Source organism: Gymnodraco acuticeps, unplaced genomic scaffold (genome assembly GCF_902827175.1).
Source record: "Gymnodraco acuticeps unplaced genomic scaffold, fGymAcu1.1, whole genome shotgun sequence".
Lineage (NCBI taxonomy): Eukaryota > Metazoa > Chordata > Actinopteri > Perciformes > Bathydraconidae > Gymnodraco > Gymnodraco acuticeps.
This window is the reverse complement of record NW_022991180.1, coordinates 2,334,993-2,356,148: the sequence shown is the minus strand read 5'-3', so window position 1 is coordinate 2,356,148 and position 21,156 is coordinate 2,334,993. Positions and strand designations below refer to the sequence as shown.

Sequence of the window (21,156 nt, the reverse complement as noted above, 5' to 3'; positions counted from 1 at the left end):
GTGTCAGCTTGTTTCTGAGTTGATCTGACCCTTAGTGGCTCAAAAATTATAAATGCATCTTTAATTATCATACGTCTACCTTAATAGTAACACTTATTTCTGTTGAGCTTACGGTTTTTTTACGAAACAGCTGTTATTCTCACGTTAGCGTAGCGATAAACAGTGAGGATTGCCAATTCACAGTGTTGTGTTTATGTTTTTGGTTGACACGTCCATTATTTTTTGTCTGACACTCAACCGATATTTCTCACTGTAATCTTTTAACCTTGTTTCTTTTTCAAATATTTCAGTTTGGACACTGTCACATAAACAGACAGGTACTATACAGTTTAGTTTGGTGTGCTGCTTATGTTTTCTTGACGGTATCTTTCTCTTTGTAATGCACCACTAAATGTTCTATACCAAATGATGTTAATTTACCAAACACTTAACTAATTAGACATGTTAAGATTAATAAATAATTTGTTTAAATGATATGCAACACAGCAAATCCAGGGCTAATTATAGTACTGGAGCTTTGGACTTTCTTTAAGTTTAACATTCATCTGATTATTGTAAAATAATACGTTGGCATGGAACGTCTCGTGCTTCATTTGTCGTCAGTTTTCTCATGCTTGTATTTGTCATTTCAAAGTGTTTTTATTTTGTGTTGACTGAATATTTTCTGTGCGTTCACATGAAATAGGGAAATGCTATTTCTATGTGTTTTGTGCAAGGTGTTTTTAACTCCTTCTCTTTCAACCCCGTGTCGTCACATTGTTGTAGTTTCTGCGCAGATTTGGGAATTTCCATACAGGTTTTATTATTTTTTTGGTTTTACCCCCAGTCATCATCACATTTACTTTCCCATTTAAAGCCAGTACATTTTCCCTTTGTTTTCCTTTTATTTGCCAATTTTATGTGAATGGATATTAGATCGTTTTACTTTTAGATATGTTTAAATGTCAAAAATAATCCTGGAAATCAATCTACATTTTTTTATCCCAGGAATGAACATACACAAATAAGTTTGTGTTTTGGAATTGAATGGCATTTATTTGATAAGAAATATCAAAATGGCAAAAAGCTGATTAATTTGTCCATGAAGTCTTGCCCAATTGTCCTTAAAGTACCACTATACTGCTTTAAAAGAATGTTACATTTTAAGCTTTAGTATTTTCATGTCTAAATTACACTCATAATCAGTTGCATATTTTTACAAAGCAAAAACTGAACAGTGGAATTATTTGCATATTTGTTTCAATCATACTTAATCCAAAAAGCCAGTAACCAAACCCGCTGGCATTTTCCTTTTTAGTTCATGAATAATGACATTTAAGAACAAATTGGAGTTTAAGTAATGACACAGAGTAACAATAGTTGATGTTAATTATAAAAATGCTTAGGTTTTGAGAAAGGCTGAAGCAAAATACAAATGATTCAATGATCACTTAGGTTTATTAACATTTTCGACCATTCATATCTTTGCTTGAAGGCTTTGCTAACATTTGAATATGCAAAATGTGCCATATGATAATTAATGTACTCTGTTTTCATGACATTTAAAAATCGATGACCACGGCTATAAATATTTGTAGACTATACTGTCCAATAATGGAAACCTAATTACTTCATACTATCAGCAATAACTCAGACTATTTAATCACAAACACAAGTACTCACTTGTTTCTCACAAACACTTCTGAAACGGCGAGCTAAATTACTCTGTCTACATGGGGAATGTAGAATCCCAAGATGTTCCCAAGGAAATACTAATAAAAAACGTCAGGTAGCAGATGTTTACTGTACATAGTTATAGGATGTTTACTACATAACAAAACCAATCTGTTTGGCCTACATTTGTGTGCCAGTGCCCCATGTGGAGTGTGTAATGCGCCGTAGACCATCATGGACATTAATGAAACTGAAGTGTGAGGGAAACATTACAAAGCAAATGTGCATTTAAAGACATTTGTTAAATAAACATTCAGCAGTATGAAGGAAAGTTAAATCATTAGTTTTGAAACCGAGGAATTTGTCTCAAGAATCTGTGAAATATTATTTTCAACAATAACACATTTTCAAAGATAGGCACACATTTTTTTATGCCCTAATGTTTGCTGTTTAGTTATGTCCCGTCATTCTTTGAAAACTCTTGCAATGTTTATTTAGTTGCAGCTCCACAAAATCTTTGACTTTAGATTGAAAAACCTTTTCCCTACCCAAAACTACTTTGATATTGTTGAGTTTTTAGGAAATACTGCAACCCTTCAAGTGTATTCACCCTTCATTCCTGTTCACTTCTAAACAGATACCAACTTTGTCCTGGGAAACGCTCAGATAGTAGACTGGCCCATCGTCTACAGCAACGATGGTTTCTGCAAGCTGTCGGGGTATCACAGAGCAGAGGTGATGCAGAAAAGCAGCACCTGCAGGTAGGAACAATGTTTATAGTTCACAGAAACTGATGAGAGAGCATATAAAACACAACTTATAAAGTAAAGTTTACCAAACTCTAAAGACTTACTATACGATACTAACCCTTTTTTATATTTCGCTGTATTAGACATAAGTTCAAGATCAGCCAGTGACATTATAAGAAGTTGTTTTGGCTAACCTCAAGCTGTCTTTAATCTAGATGAGCCTCATCTTGGCTGGCAAAGCTAAAATAATCATGCTATTGCTGAAGTTATACAACAGTGTCAGATAGAGGATGACTTTTTCTACAAGTTTTTTTTTATCTTAAAAGTGCCTGCAGTAAAACACTGTGTGGAGGTTTCATTTAGATCCCTGTATCACATATAGAAATAGATTCTTGCTGCAGTGTTTTCTGAGAATTCAATAGGTTTATGTGTGCCACTGTAGAGGCCATTTTCAATGCTATGTATCTTTTTGAGTGTGTTTGTATTTGCACTTCTTAACACCAGGCGGAGCATCCTTATTTAGAGGTAATTGGTAGAGAGAGTTATTCGAGGATGATAACCGGGTGCAGGTGTGTGCAGCTCTTCACTTTGCTCCAAGTTCCCTGTGCCAGTGCGTGTTTCATGTCTGTGGGTTTGAATCCTCTATGGAATATTTTGGCTTATTTTAACAGAAAGGGATATGATGCTGAAAGTTCTCATTGCACAAGTGCAGTGTTTTCAGATGTGATTCTCGTGCACAATGCCGTATTAATTATCAGAATTAATGATGAGCTCATACATCAGCTGCTGAGCAAAATGTGTTAGCAATGTAAGGGCTGATATTAAGATGGTATGATGTTCACCCTGTACATCATGTGAGATCAGTGTGTTGACATGGTGATATTTGATGATGAGCATTAAACACAAAATACAGCTGATGTGGATGTTATTCGTTTAGCAGTTCTTTAGCATTATGATGATGGTACCAGATTAAAAAACCTAACAATGCGGCAGGAATGATTCTGAGAACCTGGAAATTAGTAAAAAATGTTGCACTTTCTGTACCCTTGTTTTGAAGTCAATGGGGTTTTTGAATGGGTTTTGTTGAAACTTTTAAGTGTCTTAAAAAAGGCTTTTGCTATGAGACTAGAAAAAAGTCATAATGCCGTACAGTAGTCAATCTTGATCTCAGTGGTGACGTTGAAGGCACAAAGTGTAGTTCATTCATAGCCTAAAAATAATAGTGTTATTTTGTGAAAATGATTTGCTGAACAAAATAATTTTAATATTGAAAATGTTTGTTTGCAACAGAGCTGATTTTCTGTAATCATCCAAAGTTAAAATCACAATAAAGTATTCTATATTGAAAATAACGAGAATACCACTTACAATAAGAGTTAATACCATCACTTCAGTAAGACAGTTAATTAGTCTTTATTTATTTCAAAGAAAGAAACCAGATGAGTAAAACAGTAATCTGTGATGTAATCAGGTTGTAACAAACTGAAACTGCTGGCTGACAGCGTCCCGGGGTGCTCTCTCCAAAACTCCTCACATAAAGCAATACAAGGGAATCTAAAATGAGTAGTATACCTATTCAAGTGAGTAAATTCTGGTCTATTTTGTTTATTGTGCTGGTAAAAGCATGCCAGTAAGCACTATATTAATAGGATCACATGGAAACAGTTGGTGCTGCCAGGATCCGTGGGAGATTTCTTGTGTTGTGAGAGATGGCGTTTGTCACAGCCAGCACTGCGGCTATTACTGATTTAGACCCCCGGGTCCCCGAGCATAAGCTTCAGAAGACTTGCCAATACAAATATTGAACAGAGTGTGTGAAGATTAATTTGAGTATTATTTTTAGGTTGCTGTGTGGATCACAGTCTTGTGTTTGTAAGAGGAAGGGAACATACGTAAGCTCTATTGACTGTAATTGAGATCCAAAAGAAAATATTTATACTTTTTTCTATATGGTTTTGAATGTATACATATCACCATACACTTCAGTAAATAACAGTTTACTTTGCAGCAAGGCACATAGGCCCTTGACATTGTGTTGGAGAGCACATTCAATGACGGTGAATACAATCAGAAAACAATCATATTTTATTAATAAGCTCCAGACCTTAAAATGAATTAGTATTAAAGATTCAATTTTCTTTCAATTTGGAATCAAGCTAAATTCTCCAAATTACATCTGCCTCTGTTTTGAAATATATTTTGGTTCCTTTCAGACAAAGGTTTATTATATGTGTTATACCTATTTGTCCTGTCTAATCATGTTGAACAGTAACTAAGTACTTTTACTGAGTACCATTTTGAGGTAGTAAAAGATCTTCTTCCAACACTGAATGTGGGTTATTTATAAGTAGGTTTAATAGGTATAATTAACCACTTTTATTATTAAAATACACCTCTATGCCATGCAATCATTTGGTCTTTTTGAAAAACGTTATAAGTAACCGCAATAATACAGACATCTGACATGAGTGTGCGCTTCCAGCAGAGCCTCATCATGATTTAAATAACATAGATATACAGTAAACTGTTAATAATAGTACAAAGAAATATGTAGAAACACAGATGCGTAATGAAAACAACAAAATCTACATATTTCTATCTACAATTATCTCAGTGATGGATTTTCAAATCTAATTTATAAGAGAAAAATACTAATCGGTGAAAATCATAATCTTTACCAGAGTAACATGATATTTCCCTTTATCAGCCGGTGCATCTGTCAACACTATGAGTACATCATATTTTGAAAGAGATACGTTTTCAACACAGGTAGTAAATGTTGACCATGTTTTGCCATTTTTCTGTGAAGTACCGAAATCTCCTCCAAATTCAATATAAACTCATACTGGATCCACTGGTTATAGGTAGGAGGGCTCATGTATCTCAGTGAAACAATACAAGAGGGTGCCATTGCATTTTTAAGGAGGCAAGAAAACATTTGATCTTTCTTTTTACTGTCAAAAAAACATCTCCATGAGTTTGATAACGAGGCCATAAAACATTCAGAGTGTGGATGTTTGATGTTTCTGAGGATGACTCAAACGTAAAATGTATGCTCATCTCCCCAGAGAGTTAAAGTCTAATATATCTTCCTCTTCTGCTGCAGATGTGTGTGGATCAAAGATGTTTTTTCCTCCCCAACTGCTCTGTCTCTTCTCAATTATTTATATAATTCTTTACTGGATCCCGTAAACATACAGGGACAAACCTGTGGGAATTGTTCTCGCATGACGAGAAAGTCATTTGAAGAATCGTGTTTTTGTTTTGTTCTTTCTTTGAAGAAGGACATTCATCAGTGATATTACATCAAGCACGGTCTGAAGAGCCTGTGCAGCGTCAGGATGTAGTCTCATTAAATGTAGCCGTCCTTTTTTTTATTTCATAACAAACTCAGTTATATTTAGATCCTGCTGGAACAGGCTGCTACTGAGGGTGGCGGTAACAAGCAAAGTGAGATGAATGTCTCCGCACCGTGCTTTAATGTGCTCATGGATGCTTGACCCATCTTCAGGTCTAATTTGTTTTTTAGAGGTGCTTTCGCTAATTAGACTTCGGGCTGAATTTCTCTTTTTTATGCCATCAGGATACATTTCATTGAGTTTTAACCCACCTCTACTTCATATTTAATACAGTATAATTCTGCGATATGTGTCTATAAAGGTCTATAAATAGCACTGTCTGGACAATTTAAGTATAACTATAAATGGCGAATCATTTTGTTGGGAAAGCATACGGAAAAATATTAGAGGAAAACGTAGATAAGACATGAAAAGGTGTCATCAAAGAATCAAAATAACGGAAACAAAGTACCACAGTGTATCCAGGGAATACTTGACGTCTAACACAATATGATAATCACTCATTCGAGCATTTCTCGCCACATTACAGAGCGGGCACGCTTGTCCAATGTGCCGTTGCCTATTAAATATTTAAATTGTTATATCCCTTTGTGTCTTCCAGCTTCATGTACGGGGAGCTCACGGACAAGGACACGACGGAAAAAGTGCGACTAACATTTGAGAATTATGAGATGAATTCGTTTGAAATACTGATGTATAAAAAGAACAGTAAGTCGCCATATGTGAGGAAACTAGGAAAATGTGAAGTTTTCCTCCACTCTCTTGTCATGCAAATGTATTCCGAGCTCCTGTAACGTAGTTCAAAGGAAGCCCAGCACATTTCTACCTCTGTAGAAATGTGCTAATTGGTCCAGAGCCAAACCTTCCTTTTGAATAAATATAGATGTGTGTTTCCATCTCCCCCTTCTTCTTGCAGATGTTACAGGAAAACACGGGCAGCTTTAAAAGTCCCTTTGCAAACTGTGCAATACTTTTTTCCAATATTCGTGAACTCACTGTTATTTCCTCTAGCAGTGTGGTACAGATCATGCCCTGAAGCTTTTATTTAATGGGGTCCCATTATGCTCATTTTCAGGTTTCAAATTAGTATGTTGTGCCTCTACTGTGAAGCTCTTCATGATTCTCATACTGCCTGTGCTCCAGCACCTCTTTTCACCCTCTGTCTGAAACCAGAGCCCAGTCTGCTCTGATTGGGTAGCTGGCTTGCTCTGTTGTGATTGGTCAACCGCTTAGATATGTCCCGCCCCTTAGCCACGAATATGTATATCACGTGTATACAATTAGTTGGAGCGCTAGCCAATAGAAGTGCGAGTGTTACATAGTGATGTGACTTTTAACGAAAGTAAACAAAGTAGTCCAATGGAGGCGTTTCAGGCAGGGGGGGGAGTGTGTGGGAGAGAAACTCCCTCTGAAGGGAACTTTGGGACTTTACATCTACAAAAACACTCAACAAATAGGGCCCCTTTAATAAGATAAGAACCATGTGTTTGTATATTCCTGTTTAGTATTGTCAATTTCTGTTCCACCTTTCCAAATCTGTCATGTTCTATAACCCTGTTGATTTAAAAATAAAAACAAACGAATATAAAAATAAGCAGATGATGCAGCTGAATATATATTTATGTTCTTTTTATGCTTTCAGGAACGCCGGTTTGGTTTTTTGTGAAGATTGCTCCAATACGAAACGAACAAGAGAAGGTGGTCCTGTTTCTTTGTACGTTCAGTGACATCACAGCCTTTAAACAGCCCATTGAAGACGATTCCTCTAAAGGTGAGAGTCAACAGGATTCACTCGTATAACTTCATGCCTTTTATCCGAAGAGGTTGTCGCTCTGAATCTCCCAATGAAAGTTATATCTACTCCATTGGGATTTAAATATGTAAAATGCATTTATATGAACACTTCATGGCCCCTTCAATCCTTTAAACCTACATTTGCGAGAGGTAGAGGTAAAGTTTTGTTGGCCACCGATCATCATCCAACCCTGTGCATTGTGCATCTGCTCGGGGGAAACACCCACTCAGTGAAATACACAGCCATCATGATGGTTTTCAGCACAAAATGAATCACTGGACTGTAAAAGTGTTGCAGACTGCCAAAATAGAACACGGATCAGTACAACAGGCCACAGTGACAGAAACAGGATGTGGAATTTAATGAAATAGAGATTGTAGTTCAGCATCAACAGGTAGCTGCTGTAGAGGCTGTTGCACTCTCTCTCTCTCTCTCTATCTCTCTCTCTCTCTCTCTCTCTCTCTCTCCTCTCTCTCTCTCTCTCTCTCTCTCTCTCTCTCTCTCTCTCTCTCTCTCTCTCTCTCTCTCTCTCTCTCTCTCTCTCTCTCTCTCTCTCACACGGGCCATCGCCTGCAAGCAAAACTAACAAGCACCGGTTTGTGCTGCCTGAATAGAGAGTGGGTCTGAAGTGAGGCAAACACTGCAGTAGATCACATACACCAGGTAAATCATAAATAAATCATGGAGGCAATCTCTTTTTCTTAATAACAGATTTCCTGCTTAGTCAAACATTTTAAGGAAAAGGACATTTGTATATAAGATTGAAAAAAAACACAAAAAAATGAAAACTAGCTGAAAGACACATATAAAGCTTCATTGAGCTAATTGGAAACTGCCTTTAATCTCCTAAAGAAAAATTAACTATATGCATTGAATGAAAAGAGTGATGTCTCCGGTTCTGCTGAAGTGATTTGGATAATTTGTTTTAAACTGGCAATGAAAATGTGACAGGAATGCAATGCTAAATTGGTTGCCTGGTCTTTTTGTACAATCAGTAAACATTATTTGAATACACCAGAAAAATAAATATATATCAGCAGGGATATGATTTATGACCTTGATAAAAAGGCAAATAAAGGTGTGGAGTAGAATAGAAGCTTGTAAATAAAACCTTGATGGATTCTCACAGCCCAGAAACCCCAAACAGGTCCTTGTTAAAGACTTATTACTGCTCTACTAAACATTAACACTTAACATAAACAAGATCACTTACAGAACATGCTTTTTAAGAAGCTTAATTTAAGGTAATTTACAGACACAGATGCATCACCGTCTTTTCTCTCCTTCCACAAATCGTGTAGCTCGAGCGAATGTAAAATACCAGAAACGATCTTAAATGTCATCACGTAATATTGTGGATACTGTCTGTGTTTCTGATCCTCAGGCTGGGGAAAGTTTGCCCGACTGACTCGAGCGCTCACCAGCAGCAGAGGAGTCCTCCAGCAGCTGCAGCCCACAGTGCACAAAGGAGAAAATGTCCACAAGCACTCCCGCTTAGCTGAGGTACATACATGAGATTTTTTATTTATGACTTGATTCCGGTAAAACAAATACTGTTATCTGTTTTATGACCTATATATATTCATGTTGCCCTGTTGGAGGAGCCTGTGTTTTTCATTGCCATATCTACACTGTAGCTAATTGCTACTGTGCACATGACAATAAAGCCTTGAACCGTTTAATAAGGAAGAAACATTGGACACTTAGTCCAGAACCAAGGTTTTTTGATATCATAATCACTTCTGTCCATAGTGTGTGTTGAACTCCTGAGCTCTGTGAAGTGTCACCACCTAAATACTGTATATTAATAGCACATAAATCTGTTAATAGTCCAGATATTTATAATTATAACAATATATCGGTTCCTGCACCATCTGTTAAATAGCACGACTGGTAGGTTTAAAAAATATAAACAGTATTTTTGCCTCCTGTTGTTTATATTTAATAATGATAATAATAATACATGACACTTATGTGACATGACGCTTTGACAGAGAATAACACAAAAACGAAGAAAATACATAAAGAGACAAACAAACACAGAAAAGGGGGGGGGGGGGTGGTCAGTGGTTGAATGCGGTGTTGAACAGGTGGGTTTGAGTGATCTTTTTGAATGCGGTGAGGGAGGAAGAGTATGTAGGGGTAGGGAATTTCATAGGGTGGGATTTAGTCACGTGTCTGTTTTTGTAAGTGTTCCTGACTCACTGTCTTTCGGCAGGTACTGCAGCTTGGCTCAGAAATCCTACCTCAGTACAAACAGGAGACCCCCAAAACCCCTCCCCACATCATCCTGCACTACTGCCTCTTCAAGACCACGTGGGACTGGGTCATCCTCATCCTCACCTTCTACACGGCCATCATGGTGCCCTACAACGTCTCCTTCAAGACCAAGCAGAACAACGTGACCTGGCTGGTGGTGGACAGCATCGTGGACGTCATCTTCCTCGTGGACATCGTTTTAAACTTCCACACAACGTTCGTGGGCCCCGCCGGCGAGGTCATCTCGGACCCCAAGCTGATCCGCATGAACTACCTGAAGACCTGGTTCGTTATCGACCTGCTGTCCTGCCTGCCGTACGACGTCATCAACGCCTTCGAGAACGTGGACGAGGTGAGTGCTGAGTTTGGGCTGAGCAAGTATTTGATTTTTACTCCAAGAAAGAAAGACTTGATGGTTTTATATGTCCTTCATGCCTAATATCTGCTAGTTACAGCTTCTCTGACGGGAGGATTTGCTGCTTTTCTTTATTTTAGATGATTGAAACTGAATATTTTATGGTTTTCAGACTTTTGCTCAGACATAAAAAGTCATTTGAACTTAAGTTTTGGAAAATGTGGGCTGGCATTACTCTGAGATATTAAGCAGATGTATTGATATGGAGCTAAAACAGCAAGTTTTCTGATTGAGTTGATCGCAACAATTTTGATAATTGATTATTTATTTAGCCATTTTTAAGCATTAAGGCCAATCATGTCTTAAATACAATACAAATCGTTTTTTATTTATCACTGTAAATGTAAAATATCTTTGGGCTTTAGACTTCAATACAGTACAACATAACATGAGGTCAATAGCAAACTGCATTTTCCGATTACTGTTTAAACATTTTTTTTTGTATCCCAACACAATGGAGAGGCCCTTCTTGTGCTCTGTCTGCTCAGTTGTTTTGCAACCTAATTGAGACAGAGCTACAGTCCTAGAGGGGATCATTTGTGAGGCGACTGACAGGTTATTAGGTTTCCATGCAGGTGTACAACCAGACGTAATAATGACGAGATGACAGCGACAATCAGATCCTGTTCTCTGGTTGTTTTATTACAGTGACAGTGGAAAAATGAGGTAGGAATGAGCAACATAATAATATGCTTGTTTGTGAATTCATAAATGTTCGACTGTAATGAGGAGTGTTTGCTGGAGAGCTATCACAGGATCTTGAGATAATTGGCACATTTTAATTGGGGAGCGTTACATTATTAAACAGAGGCGGCGTTCAGAGCTCGGCTGATGCCCTAAAACCATTAACACCTAACGACAGCTGACAAAAGGGCCGAGTCAGGATTAAAGCTGATGTTTGTTATGGCGTGTGCTGCAGTGGGTTGTGCGTAGGTGTTGGGATCAGGGGGATAGGTTCAAACCCCACTGCAGTCAGCATGTCGTTGTGTCACCAAGACACTTCACCCCAAATTGCTCCTGTGGGGATTGCCCACAGTATTGAGTATGTAAGTCGCTTTGGATAAAAGCGTCTAACAAGTGACATGTAATGTAATGTAATGTTGTGTTACCATCACTTTTGACTAGATACATTACAGTACACACACTTGTGAGAAAAAGGGTGTTGAGGTTTGCTGTAAGTCTACATTTCCTAAGGCAAATAGGAAGAAAACATGTATTAGTTGTTTATTTATGACATACTATTGCTTACATGCATTTGCGTCATCAATATTTTAAAATATTGTATGTGTTGTATGCTGATCAAATCTATTTATAATATTTTTAACTGGATGGCACATTAGATCTCCAGCTGAGTCTGATGGAAATGACCCCTTAGTATGCAACCTTAGCTTATGCTGGCATTTTAAACTAAATAAATTACAGTTTTACAATTTTCTTTTATGAAAACTGAAAGTCTACATTTCTCAAGCCAAAGAGAAGAAAACATGTATTTGTTTTTGATGTATGACTAACATTGCTTGCCTTGATTCGTGTCTGTTTACCCACTGAAACAATTAGTCATTTAAGTGATTTGTTGATTAAGGAATCAGTTAATTTAAATTGTTGCTTGATTTGTGTTCATCTAGCCAAAAGGCCAAACATGAATGGATCACAAATGCATTAATGTTTTACACAAAGTAGGGAAACTATTTTACGTGTGTTGAGAAAATGTATGTGCAAAATATTTAGCTGGTACGTACATATCTCCAGCTGCGTCTGATTGAAAATACTACTAGATACATTAAACTAAACTAATAAACTAGATCCATTTAAATGTTACCATATTCTTATGAGGAAAAAAAGTGTGTGTCACTTTGCCAAAAGTCTAAATTTCCCCTAGCGAAAAAAATGAAAACATGTATTCGTTTATTTGTGACATTATAATGCTTGCCTGCATTTGTGTCCTCAATATTTTAGAATATTCTGTGTTGTATGCTGATATCAGGAAATCTATATTCTAAATATTTAGCTGGTACGTACATTTTATCTCCATCTGCCTCTGATGGAACATATTCTGTACAGTGCAACCCCAGCTTCTGAATCAGATCGAAATGTTCACATAAACATTGATTAAATGGAGCCTCGGGGTCCTGCACTTGCTGGTTTTCATTCTAATAATGCATCATCGTGTGCCTGTGTGTGCTTCAGTGTCTCATGATGTGTGTGTATTGTTATGTCTGGGTGAAATGCTGTGAAAGCATTAAACGACGTGGTCGGTCACACAGCGAGCAGCACAGTGTGTGTTAGCTCTCAGGGGCTATCCGGTTGCACACACAGTACTACGTAATATGAAATGCTGTTGTGAAGCTTCAATACAAAACTAAAAATAAGTGGTTTGTCGGTGGGCTGCAGGCACTGAGTTGTGTTTGGAGGTCCAGCATTTTGTCCCCTTTCTAGTCTTTCAGCGCTTCAGCATCCTAAACGCTGACAAAGTGAAGCAGTGACCAGAAGCAGTTAGTGCTCAGCAGGAGGGAAAAACAACAAGCTTTAGTGATTTAAAAGATAACGCTGGTGTTATTTGATATTTTTAGCATGCAAACAAAAAGAAATTCAATAATAAGTAGATGTTAAAGTGAGCTTAAAGGGGCCCTGTTATGCTAAGTTTCAGGTTCAGAGTTGCATTGAAAAGCAAATGGGCGACTTTCCTCCTTGAAGCATTCGCCGAGCTTATTTTTTTAACTGTTGCAACGTGCATTGTTTTCCATATGTTCTTCTACTCTTCTCTTCCTGCCTTTGCTGGTGCAATACTTCATATTGTGACATTACCGCCCCTAATAAGAAATAAAATACGAAAGCTTTGCCACAAGTTTGTTAAAAACCCTAGAGAAATCCTACAAAAATAAAATATTATACTGTACAATTAATTTTCACCAAACTAGAGCTAACTGCCATCCATCATGCTTTGCACATGATCTGCTAGATAAAGATCCCCTTTATAGCAAATGAGAAGTAAACCGTGAGTAAGCGGACAGTCTGTCACAGGCCCGTTGTAGTTCATTCTTGGCAGAAGTGTAGACAGCAAACCACTTCTCTTATCAGGTTTAGTGTGAGGAGCTACAGTACCTGGCAGGAAAGAACATTGCAGCCATGGCATTGTTTCTGAGCTGGAAATATGGCCTTTGTGATGAAATAAGTCACCCAGCCCAACACGGTAGCTGTTAAATGTGTTTTGTTGACCGCATCGCAGGGAACATTAAGCAATATCAGGATTTGGATACTCAGAAAATAAGTGTTAGCAGTATGTATTGTTGGCATTTTAAAATATTTAAATAAAAGAGAATGCATCAGCTTTATCCCATATCATGTATTGGCTATTTAGACTTGATGCTATCAGGCATACTATATTGTATTTACTCACTGACACAACAATATTTAGGTGCTATTTTTTCCTCATACATACTTCACCCTCTGTCCGAAACCAGAGCCCAGTCTACTCTGATTGGTTAGCTGGCCGGCTCTGTTGTGATGTCCCGCCCCTAAGCCTATATGTAAAATGTGTTGGCGCGCTAGCCGATGGAAGCGCAAATGTTACTTATCACGATGCAGACCATTTACATGCACTCCTATATAACACACTACAGGAAAGCAAACCCTACAAAGCATATTAGGGTCCCTTTAATTAGAAATCAACAATTCTGCGACTGATAGTTTCTTGCATCTCTACACTTCACATTACAGCGTCTTACTATTGCTTTACTGAGAGGGTCACGTGTATAATTAGCCTTTTATAACATTATGAACACATTAGCTGTGAGCCAACATGAAAGATGACCATCCACTTCCAGGATAATCTTCCAGTCTCTGCAACAACTCAGTGACTCCAATTTGCTCCAAATTGCTTTGAGGCGATCCATGGCCTGGGTAAATGAGAGCGGGTAAACAATCGGCTGTGTTATTAAAGCGGGAGCCCCAACATTTTGCTGCAGCTACAGACCTTAACGACTGACATGAATAACTTTGATGGCTGTTTTCCCCCCCAACAGGTTTCCAAATAGGGAAGGGGAGATCATTAACGAGGAGCGGCTGTCAAAGTTGTTCTTGGCAATCTTAAAGTGACGCATGTCACCTCGAGACTAACTGACTGAAGCTCGCTGTTATTGTGTCAGCTTCTAATGAGTGATAACCTAAAACAACAAACAACCCGCTTCATGTTGCCGCTGACAACGTGTCAGTGCATGCTTTGGTCACACTGCTCATGCTTTACAAACACAGATCTCTTCATTTGAAGCCTTTTATTGAATATTGATTTTGTCATGTGTTTATTCATCGCTTACCACTGATCAAGTGTCTTCTCTCTTACTTGTGCTTCGTTTTTGTTTTTCTTCTTTTTCATCCGTTCTGTTTGCATGGCCCCCCACCTCTTCCTCTTCTGCCTGTATTCATGCATGGGACGTGATGGGAAGAATTGGAACCACCAAGCTGTCACTCAAGTAGGCTCCAGTTTGATTAGAATATGATTATGAACAGTTTTGTGTTTTATTTCACATGCTCACTTGATGAACACCTTACATTTACTCTCCATCACGCTTTGATAGTCCCACATTTCCTCTGACATTTCCTCTTGCACCCACATTTCAGCTGTGGCGCCCGATGAGAGTATGACAGCAGAAGCATCAATGCATGAAATAAGTGTCACGAGAGCAAGTTAAGATTTGTGCTGCTTGTTTTTTTTTTCCTGTTAAAGCTTTTCATTGCCAGCAGATAACATCTATCAGATAATGTTCTAGTACAATTTGAAAGTAGCGTTATTAAAGCTGCATGAGAGCTGATTCAGTCCTCACGGCAGCACTAACAAACATATCATTTGTGACAAATGTACTGCAGCAACAGATTTCAAAGTAAGAGCCATCCAGGCATTATAATTGGATTTATTAGAAGGAGTTTTGAACTTTGTGTGTTCATTATAAGAACCACCTCTTTTTTAACCACCTTCATTTGACAGCATATTTTTGAACTTTTTTTATCAGCTAACTAATTGGGTGTCAGTAGATTAAATGTATGACCTCTCATTATGATGTTTAAATTGGACATTATAAAACACATAATCAATTTCTCAAGTTCAAAAAACAATCCCACTTTAGATCACTAGTTATCTTATCGAGTAAAAGTAAAAATGCATGACTTAAGTAATGGTACCTTTTCTAATATAAGTCAGGTCATTACATTTCTTAAAGGAGTGCTTTGGCATTTTGGGGGATATGCTTATTCACTGTTTTGGTGCGAGAAGGAAAAGATTAAATATATATAAAATATCTGATTTCTGGGCAAGTCATGAGTCCATTCGTTTAGCAAAACGAGTGTAATGAAAGGGAATCAAACATGTGGCTCGCGCCCCGTTGAAACACCAATTGTTTGTGCACAAATGAAAATTAATAATAATGTTTTCTGCACTCTAATTCGAGATATCAAATAATATGGAGCATATTGATGAACTGTCCTTAGTTTGATTACTGCCCGTTTAGCCTAGCTTAGTTAGCAGGGGGAAACAGATGGCACGTACGTCACACCCCATAAAATCGCAAACTATAAAAGCAGTCTAATCTCTGTATGTTGTATAAACTAACGCTAGAGAGTCTATTTTCAAACCTCCTGCTGGCAATTGCTCTACATTAAGAGAACGATGGCTCATCTATCACTTAGCAAGAAAGCATATTTCCCAGATTGTCAAACAATGCCTTTAATAACATTTATTTTAGGCTACATGAACTTCTATCCCACCTGGTGTTTGCAGCAGTACTCTTAAAGTCGATGGCTCTGGTAATCGAGTTGCGTTGCAGCTCAGGCCTGTAAAGTGATTTTGAAGAAGCCGAGGTGTCTAGCAGGCAGCGAGATCAGATCAAGTGACAGCAAGCGCTGCAGTTGTACTCGCATTGCAGACCACAGCACATTAGCAAATCAATACCCTTCCCAACACACACACACACACACACACACACACACACACACACACACACACACACACACACACACACACACACACACACACACACACACACACACACACACACACACACACACACACACACACACACACACACACACACACACACACACACACACACACACACACACACACACACACAGACGAGCAGCAGAAAACTGATGGGACTGCAATTGTCTGTTTGAGTGGGTGTTTCAATATATTCATTTGAGCTGAGTAGGCATTTATCTGCCGGTTATGTAAGCGCTAGAAGTTGTAAAATATCATCACATTGCAGAGAAATGTTTTCAAGATGAACTCAGCATATTTTGAATCTTAATATATTGTGTACTTCATCGTCTTGAATCTTGTTTCCATATTCTGTGTTGCTGCACATTTTCACCAGATTCTATAAAATGTTTTCCAATGTGTTTTTGTTTCACTTCATACGTTATGTTCACAGCGTGTTTCATTGCTTCTTTATCTTGATTAAAAGAGATCATTTGGAGTTAAATCAGATTAGTGATATTAATTAACAGTTGTCCTTTTATGCGTATGCTGCTAAATCTGAAAAAAACCAGCATATTATATTTTGTCTACTATGTTAGATGTCTTGTAAAGTATTTTTTGCTCATTGTTTTAATCCCAATGGTAAATTGCCCTGTCAGAGTCAGCAAAGTCACTCAATAATAGTGAAACAAAGAAGAACATACGCACACACAAACAGGTAGAGGGGCAAAATAGAAGAATAAAAACATACATAACTACACCAGCAAACTAAAACCGGTTTTAAACTGTATAAAAGCATTTAATACATTTGTAATACTATACTATATTTTAAGCGTTAATAATGTGTATATATATATATATATATATGAACAGTTATGACTCCTCCTGGTTACTCTCATCTGTAGTTACATGACACAGGTACTGGATTATTTATAATTACCAACCAAACACTTAAGGCTAATTTATAAATGTCTTTACAGCTGCGTAAAACTACTTTATAGTGTGTCATCAACTCTTAATATAAGGCTTACATGCCAAATAAAGCGACTTAAAGTTGTATATCTGAGCAACATCATTTTGGTTTAAATAATATACCTCCAGGTGTTGGACAGACACAGAAAGAAAAATCTCAAGTATTTTAAATATACAGTATATGTTACACTTATATACACACAAATATAAGTATTGTTTCTGATTTTCTCTCTGCCTCTCCGCTGTGAATGGTGTTCCAGGGGATCAGCAGTCTGTTCAGCTCTCTGAAGGTGATCCGACTGCTGCGTCTGGGGCGGGTCGCTCGTAAACTGGATCACTACATCGAGTACGGGGCGGCGGTACTGGTGCTGCTGGTCTGTGTGTTTGGACTGGCCGCTCACTGGCTGGCCTGCATCTGGTATGTTCATGACATTTATTTATTTAAGATAAGATCAAATGGACCTTTATTAATCCCCTCGGGGAAATTCAGTAGTTTAACAGCAACAGGGTAAGATTGAAAAACAGGACAGCACAGATTAATACAATTAAGGATAAAATCAAAGATACAAATTAAAAATGATAACTAACTATAAAATAAGAAATGAATTGAAATGCATATATATACATATTTGGTCATGTGCAAATATTATTTACATGTTTTACTTACATTTTATTTATTAATGTAATATTACTTCTTACCAATGGTGGAGGAAGTACTCAGATATGTTATTTAAATATGCAACCCATGTCCCTGGGCTTCGTCCCCGCTGTGGTTTGATTCTGACCCTCTTTCAACACTGTTCCCCAAACATTTCCTTACTGTAAGTACAGACATTTACTTATCTCCTGCTATAAGAGAGATATAATATTCAGTATAGATAATGCACTTTATATTCAATACAGGGATTTCTAGTTTTCATTATACTGTTGTCAGAAAGGAATCAAAAACGTATAAGGATAGTTACGGTACGTGTGCAAATACATTGCATAACACATGAAAGACTGCTACGTTCTAATAGCGTAGCCAATTAATATAATGAGGCCATTGATAAGGCTAATTAATGCATTCATTAGCACTAAACAAGCTTGTTTTTACACATCAAACTGTATGTTTTGGTACCTTACAGAAACAGTTTTAAAGGTTTCAAGGGAATCAGTTTTCCCTCATTAATATGTAAATGTAGGCGTGCAGGCCTCAGTCTAATCAGATCATCTACTCTACAGGGTTAGAGTTAGAGTGGAGGCAGCATACGTTGATTTATTATGTTTATGGGAATGTCTAAACACAGACAGATGAAGATGCCACCATGAAAACTTAATGACGTGCATACATAAAAACAAGGAAAATGTGCTTGATAGATGACAATAAATACATTTTCTTTGCAGATTGCCGTTTATGTTCATTTTGTGACGTTCTTCCAACTACGCACACATACAAACAGTTGACCCATCCCTCATAAACAAAGATTACAAGACATATTAGAGTAAAATATTCATGACCACAACATTATGTGCATCTATCAGATGTTAAAACAAGTTATATGCAACATTTTATGTGGTTAACAAACTGGGCTCCAACAAGAGGCTCTGACCAATATCATAAACATAGAATAAATCAAACTTTAATAAATTAAGCCGGTGAAAACCTCAGACTCAAATAAAAATAGCTCCTGGATCTTTCTCTCAAGGTGGCTTCTGTGGTTGGCATGGACACAAGCCCAGCGACAGCGGTGTTGAGAGGAGAAACGTCAGCAGGATTAATCATGAACACTAAGATATGAATTAAGAACATCGAAATCCTGCCACACAGAATTATGGTTATTTTCTCTTCTTTTTTTGTTTTCACAAGCAATACTGTTGAGACCTCTTCAGGCCCCTAAAATTGACTTCAAATAATCTGATGGGTGAAATATGTCTTGCAGCTAATAGACATGCCACCTGTGAGAGAGAAACACGTTGGACAGATGTGTTTGTCAAACACCTGAGAGTATTTCCTGTTGAGCCTCCCACAGCATTTAGTTTAGACTTTTATACACTAAGTAGAACATTTCATTAAATATATTTCGCTGATGCTTTTATTCAAAAATAAAAATAAATAAGTGTATATGTGCCAAGGTGGATTGTGAACAAATGAGATTTAGTCTTTTTGACAGAAGAGCAAACACCGGACACCTAGTAGACCCTTCTTCATAGTAAGGGAGTAGCAAGATGATTGACAGTATAGTAATTGTGAAATGCTTTAAAAAAGAGCTTTGTTCAAGTTGTAGTTATGTTTATTGTATTGGCTTTAACTTTGTATAGATGTGTCTGTTGTCATTGTTGTTTGAAACATGGATAACTTGTCTTCTCACTGCAAACTAAATCTACACATGAGTACAAATAAATGACCCTGAACCTGAACCTGAATGCATCTCTAACACATAACTCATTATTGGTTTCCTGATCACTTCTGGCTCTCCAGGTTCAGCATCGGTGACTACGAGGTAATCGATGAAGAAACAAACTACGTGCGGATGGACAGCTGGCTCTACATCCTGGCAGAGTCGGTGGGAAACCCGTACCGCTTCAACGTCAGCGGCTCAGGGAAGTGGGAGGGCGGGCCGAACAAAGACTCGGTGTACATCACCTCGCTCTACTTCACCATGACCAGCCTCACCAGCATCGGCTTCGGAAACATCGCCCCGACAACAGACGGAGAGAAAATCTTTGCAGTGGCCATGATGATGATTGGATGTGAGTGGAGGCGTTTTATCTTTCATCCAATGTAGCAGATACATGATGCATGAGAAGTTAAATATGCTCTTTAAAGCCACATTCCACTGAGGTAGATGAATAAATGAATTATGAATTGAGCCATCGAAGTTTAGAAAATAGAACTTTACAGATGATTAGCTGAGCAGTATTTCTAACTCTCCTCTAAACCTGAATATGCTGCTAAATTTGAATGGAGTTCAATGCCAGAACTGCAGTTTTATTTCATTTACAATTTCATAGGCCTGTGTTTACTTTCACTGCCTACTAGCTACTGTACAGCATACATAACAGGAGCATTTCAAAGGCCCTATTATGCTTTTTGGGGGTTTTCCCTTTCCTGAAGTGTGTTTATATGTGGTCTCATCACATACAGTAGGAGCGCAATTTTATGTTGCTATTTTCCATGGGTGCATTTGTTTTTCCGGGTCAGGCAAAAGCAGATTGCTTTCTATTCTCAATCCCACAAAGCTTTGATTGACTGATTGAGTTGTCAGTGAACACAACACCAGACTTATTTAAATCAGTGACTATATCAAAGATGTTGGCTTGTTTGAAACAGGCTACTGCATCACTGATATGACCATTTTTACAGAACAACTCCTACTGTAGCTTTAGAAAAACTGAAGCATTATAGAGAAATACACTGACTTAATATATGGCACATTCATTCAATGTCAAATTGAGAAAGCTGTCATGGGTTTTAAGAACTTACGTTTAGCTTGTACCAGTTTATTTTTCAGTCTCATCTACACTGCTGTCATCTCCAGTCCGTCCACTTTGATAATTTGACATATACAGTTCAGCAGGAGCTTTTTTATTCTTGCCTACATTAGACTCATTACATCAGACTCCTTTGTGACAATGTGCTGAATAATTAAGGTTTTCTGGAGCGTAATGCATCGCTCAAACGATGCAAACGAAGCTGTCTGAAACGTCACAAAAAAGCTGTTGAAACGGTGAATAAGACAGCTCCTCCCCAGAGTATTAGAGGAGCATTTTAAACATATTCTGTCGCTTAATGGCTGTTTTTAAGATGTATATGTGTTAAAAGTTATAAATAAGAACAAAAGAGTTATCAAAAACAGTAATATCTAAGGAAAAATGACATTTAAAATATGAACAATGTCTGTTTATGTCACCTAAGAATTAGCCAGTTTTGCTGTAGGCATGATTAACAATATCTGGATAACAATTCAGTTAAAAAACCTTCTGCCTCTAACAACAAAACAGAA

At 37.6% G+C, this 21,156-nt stretch overlaps 1 protein-coding gene across 6 annotated transcripts in view; it reads left to right on the top strand.

The window, feature by feature from the left end:
* Positions 1-21,156, top strand: part of kcnh1a (potassium voltage-gated channel, subfamily H (eag-related), member 1a) — a 50,424-nt gene that overhangs the window by 8,041 nt on the left and 21,227 nt on the right. For 2 of the 6 annotated variants that reach the window (XM_034237831.1, XM_034237836.1), the window contains exons 2-10: positions 291-317; positions 2,291-2,414; positions 6,363-6,469; positions 7,404-7,532; positions 8,941-9,059; positions 9,775-10,167; positions 14,673-14,699; positions 17,431-17,588; positions 19,632-19,903. In XM_034237831.1, the coding sequence (XP_034093722.1) occupies positions 291-317; positions 2,291-2,414; positions 6,363-6,469; positions 7,404-7,532; positions 8,941-9,059; positions 9,775-10,167; positions 14,673-14,699; positions 17,431-17,588; positions 19,632-19,903 (1,356 nt within the window). The remainder of the gene's footprint in view (positions 1-290; positions 318-2,290; positions 2,415-6,362; positions 6,470-7,403; positions 7,533-8,940; positions 9,060-9,774; positions 10,168-14,672; positions 14,700-17,430; positions 17,589-19,631; positions 19,904-21,156) is intronic. The other 4 variants (XM_034237832.1, XM_034237833.1, XM_034237834.1 and 1 more) reach the window with 4 other exon arrangements.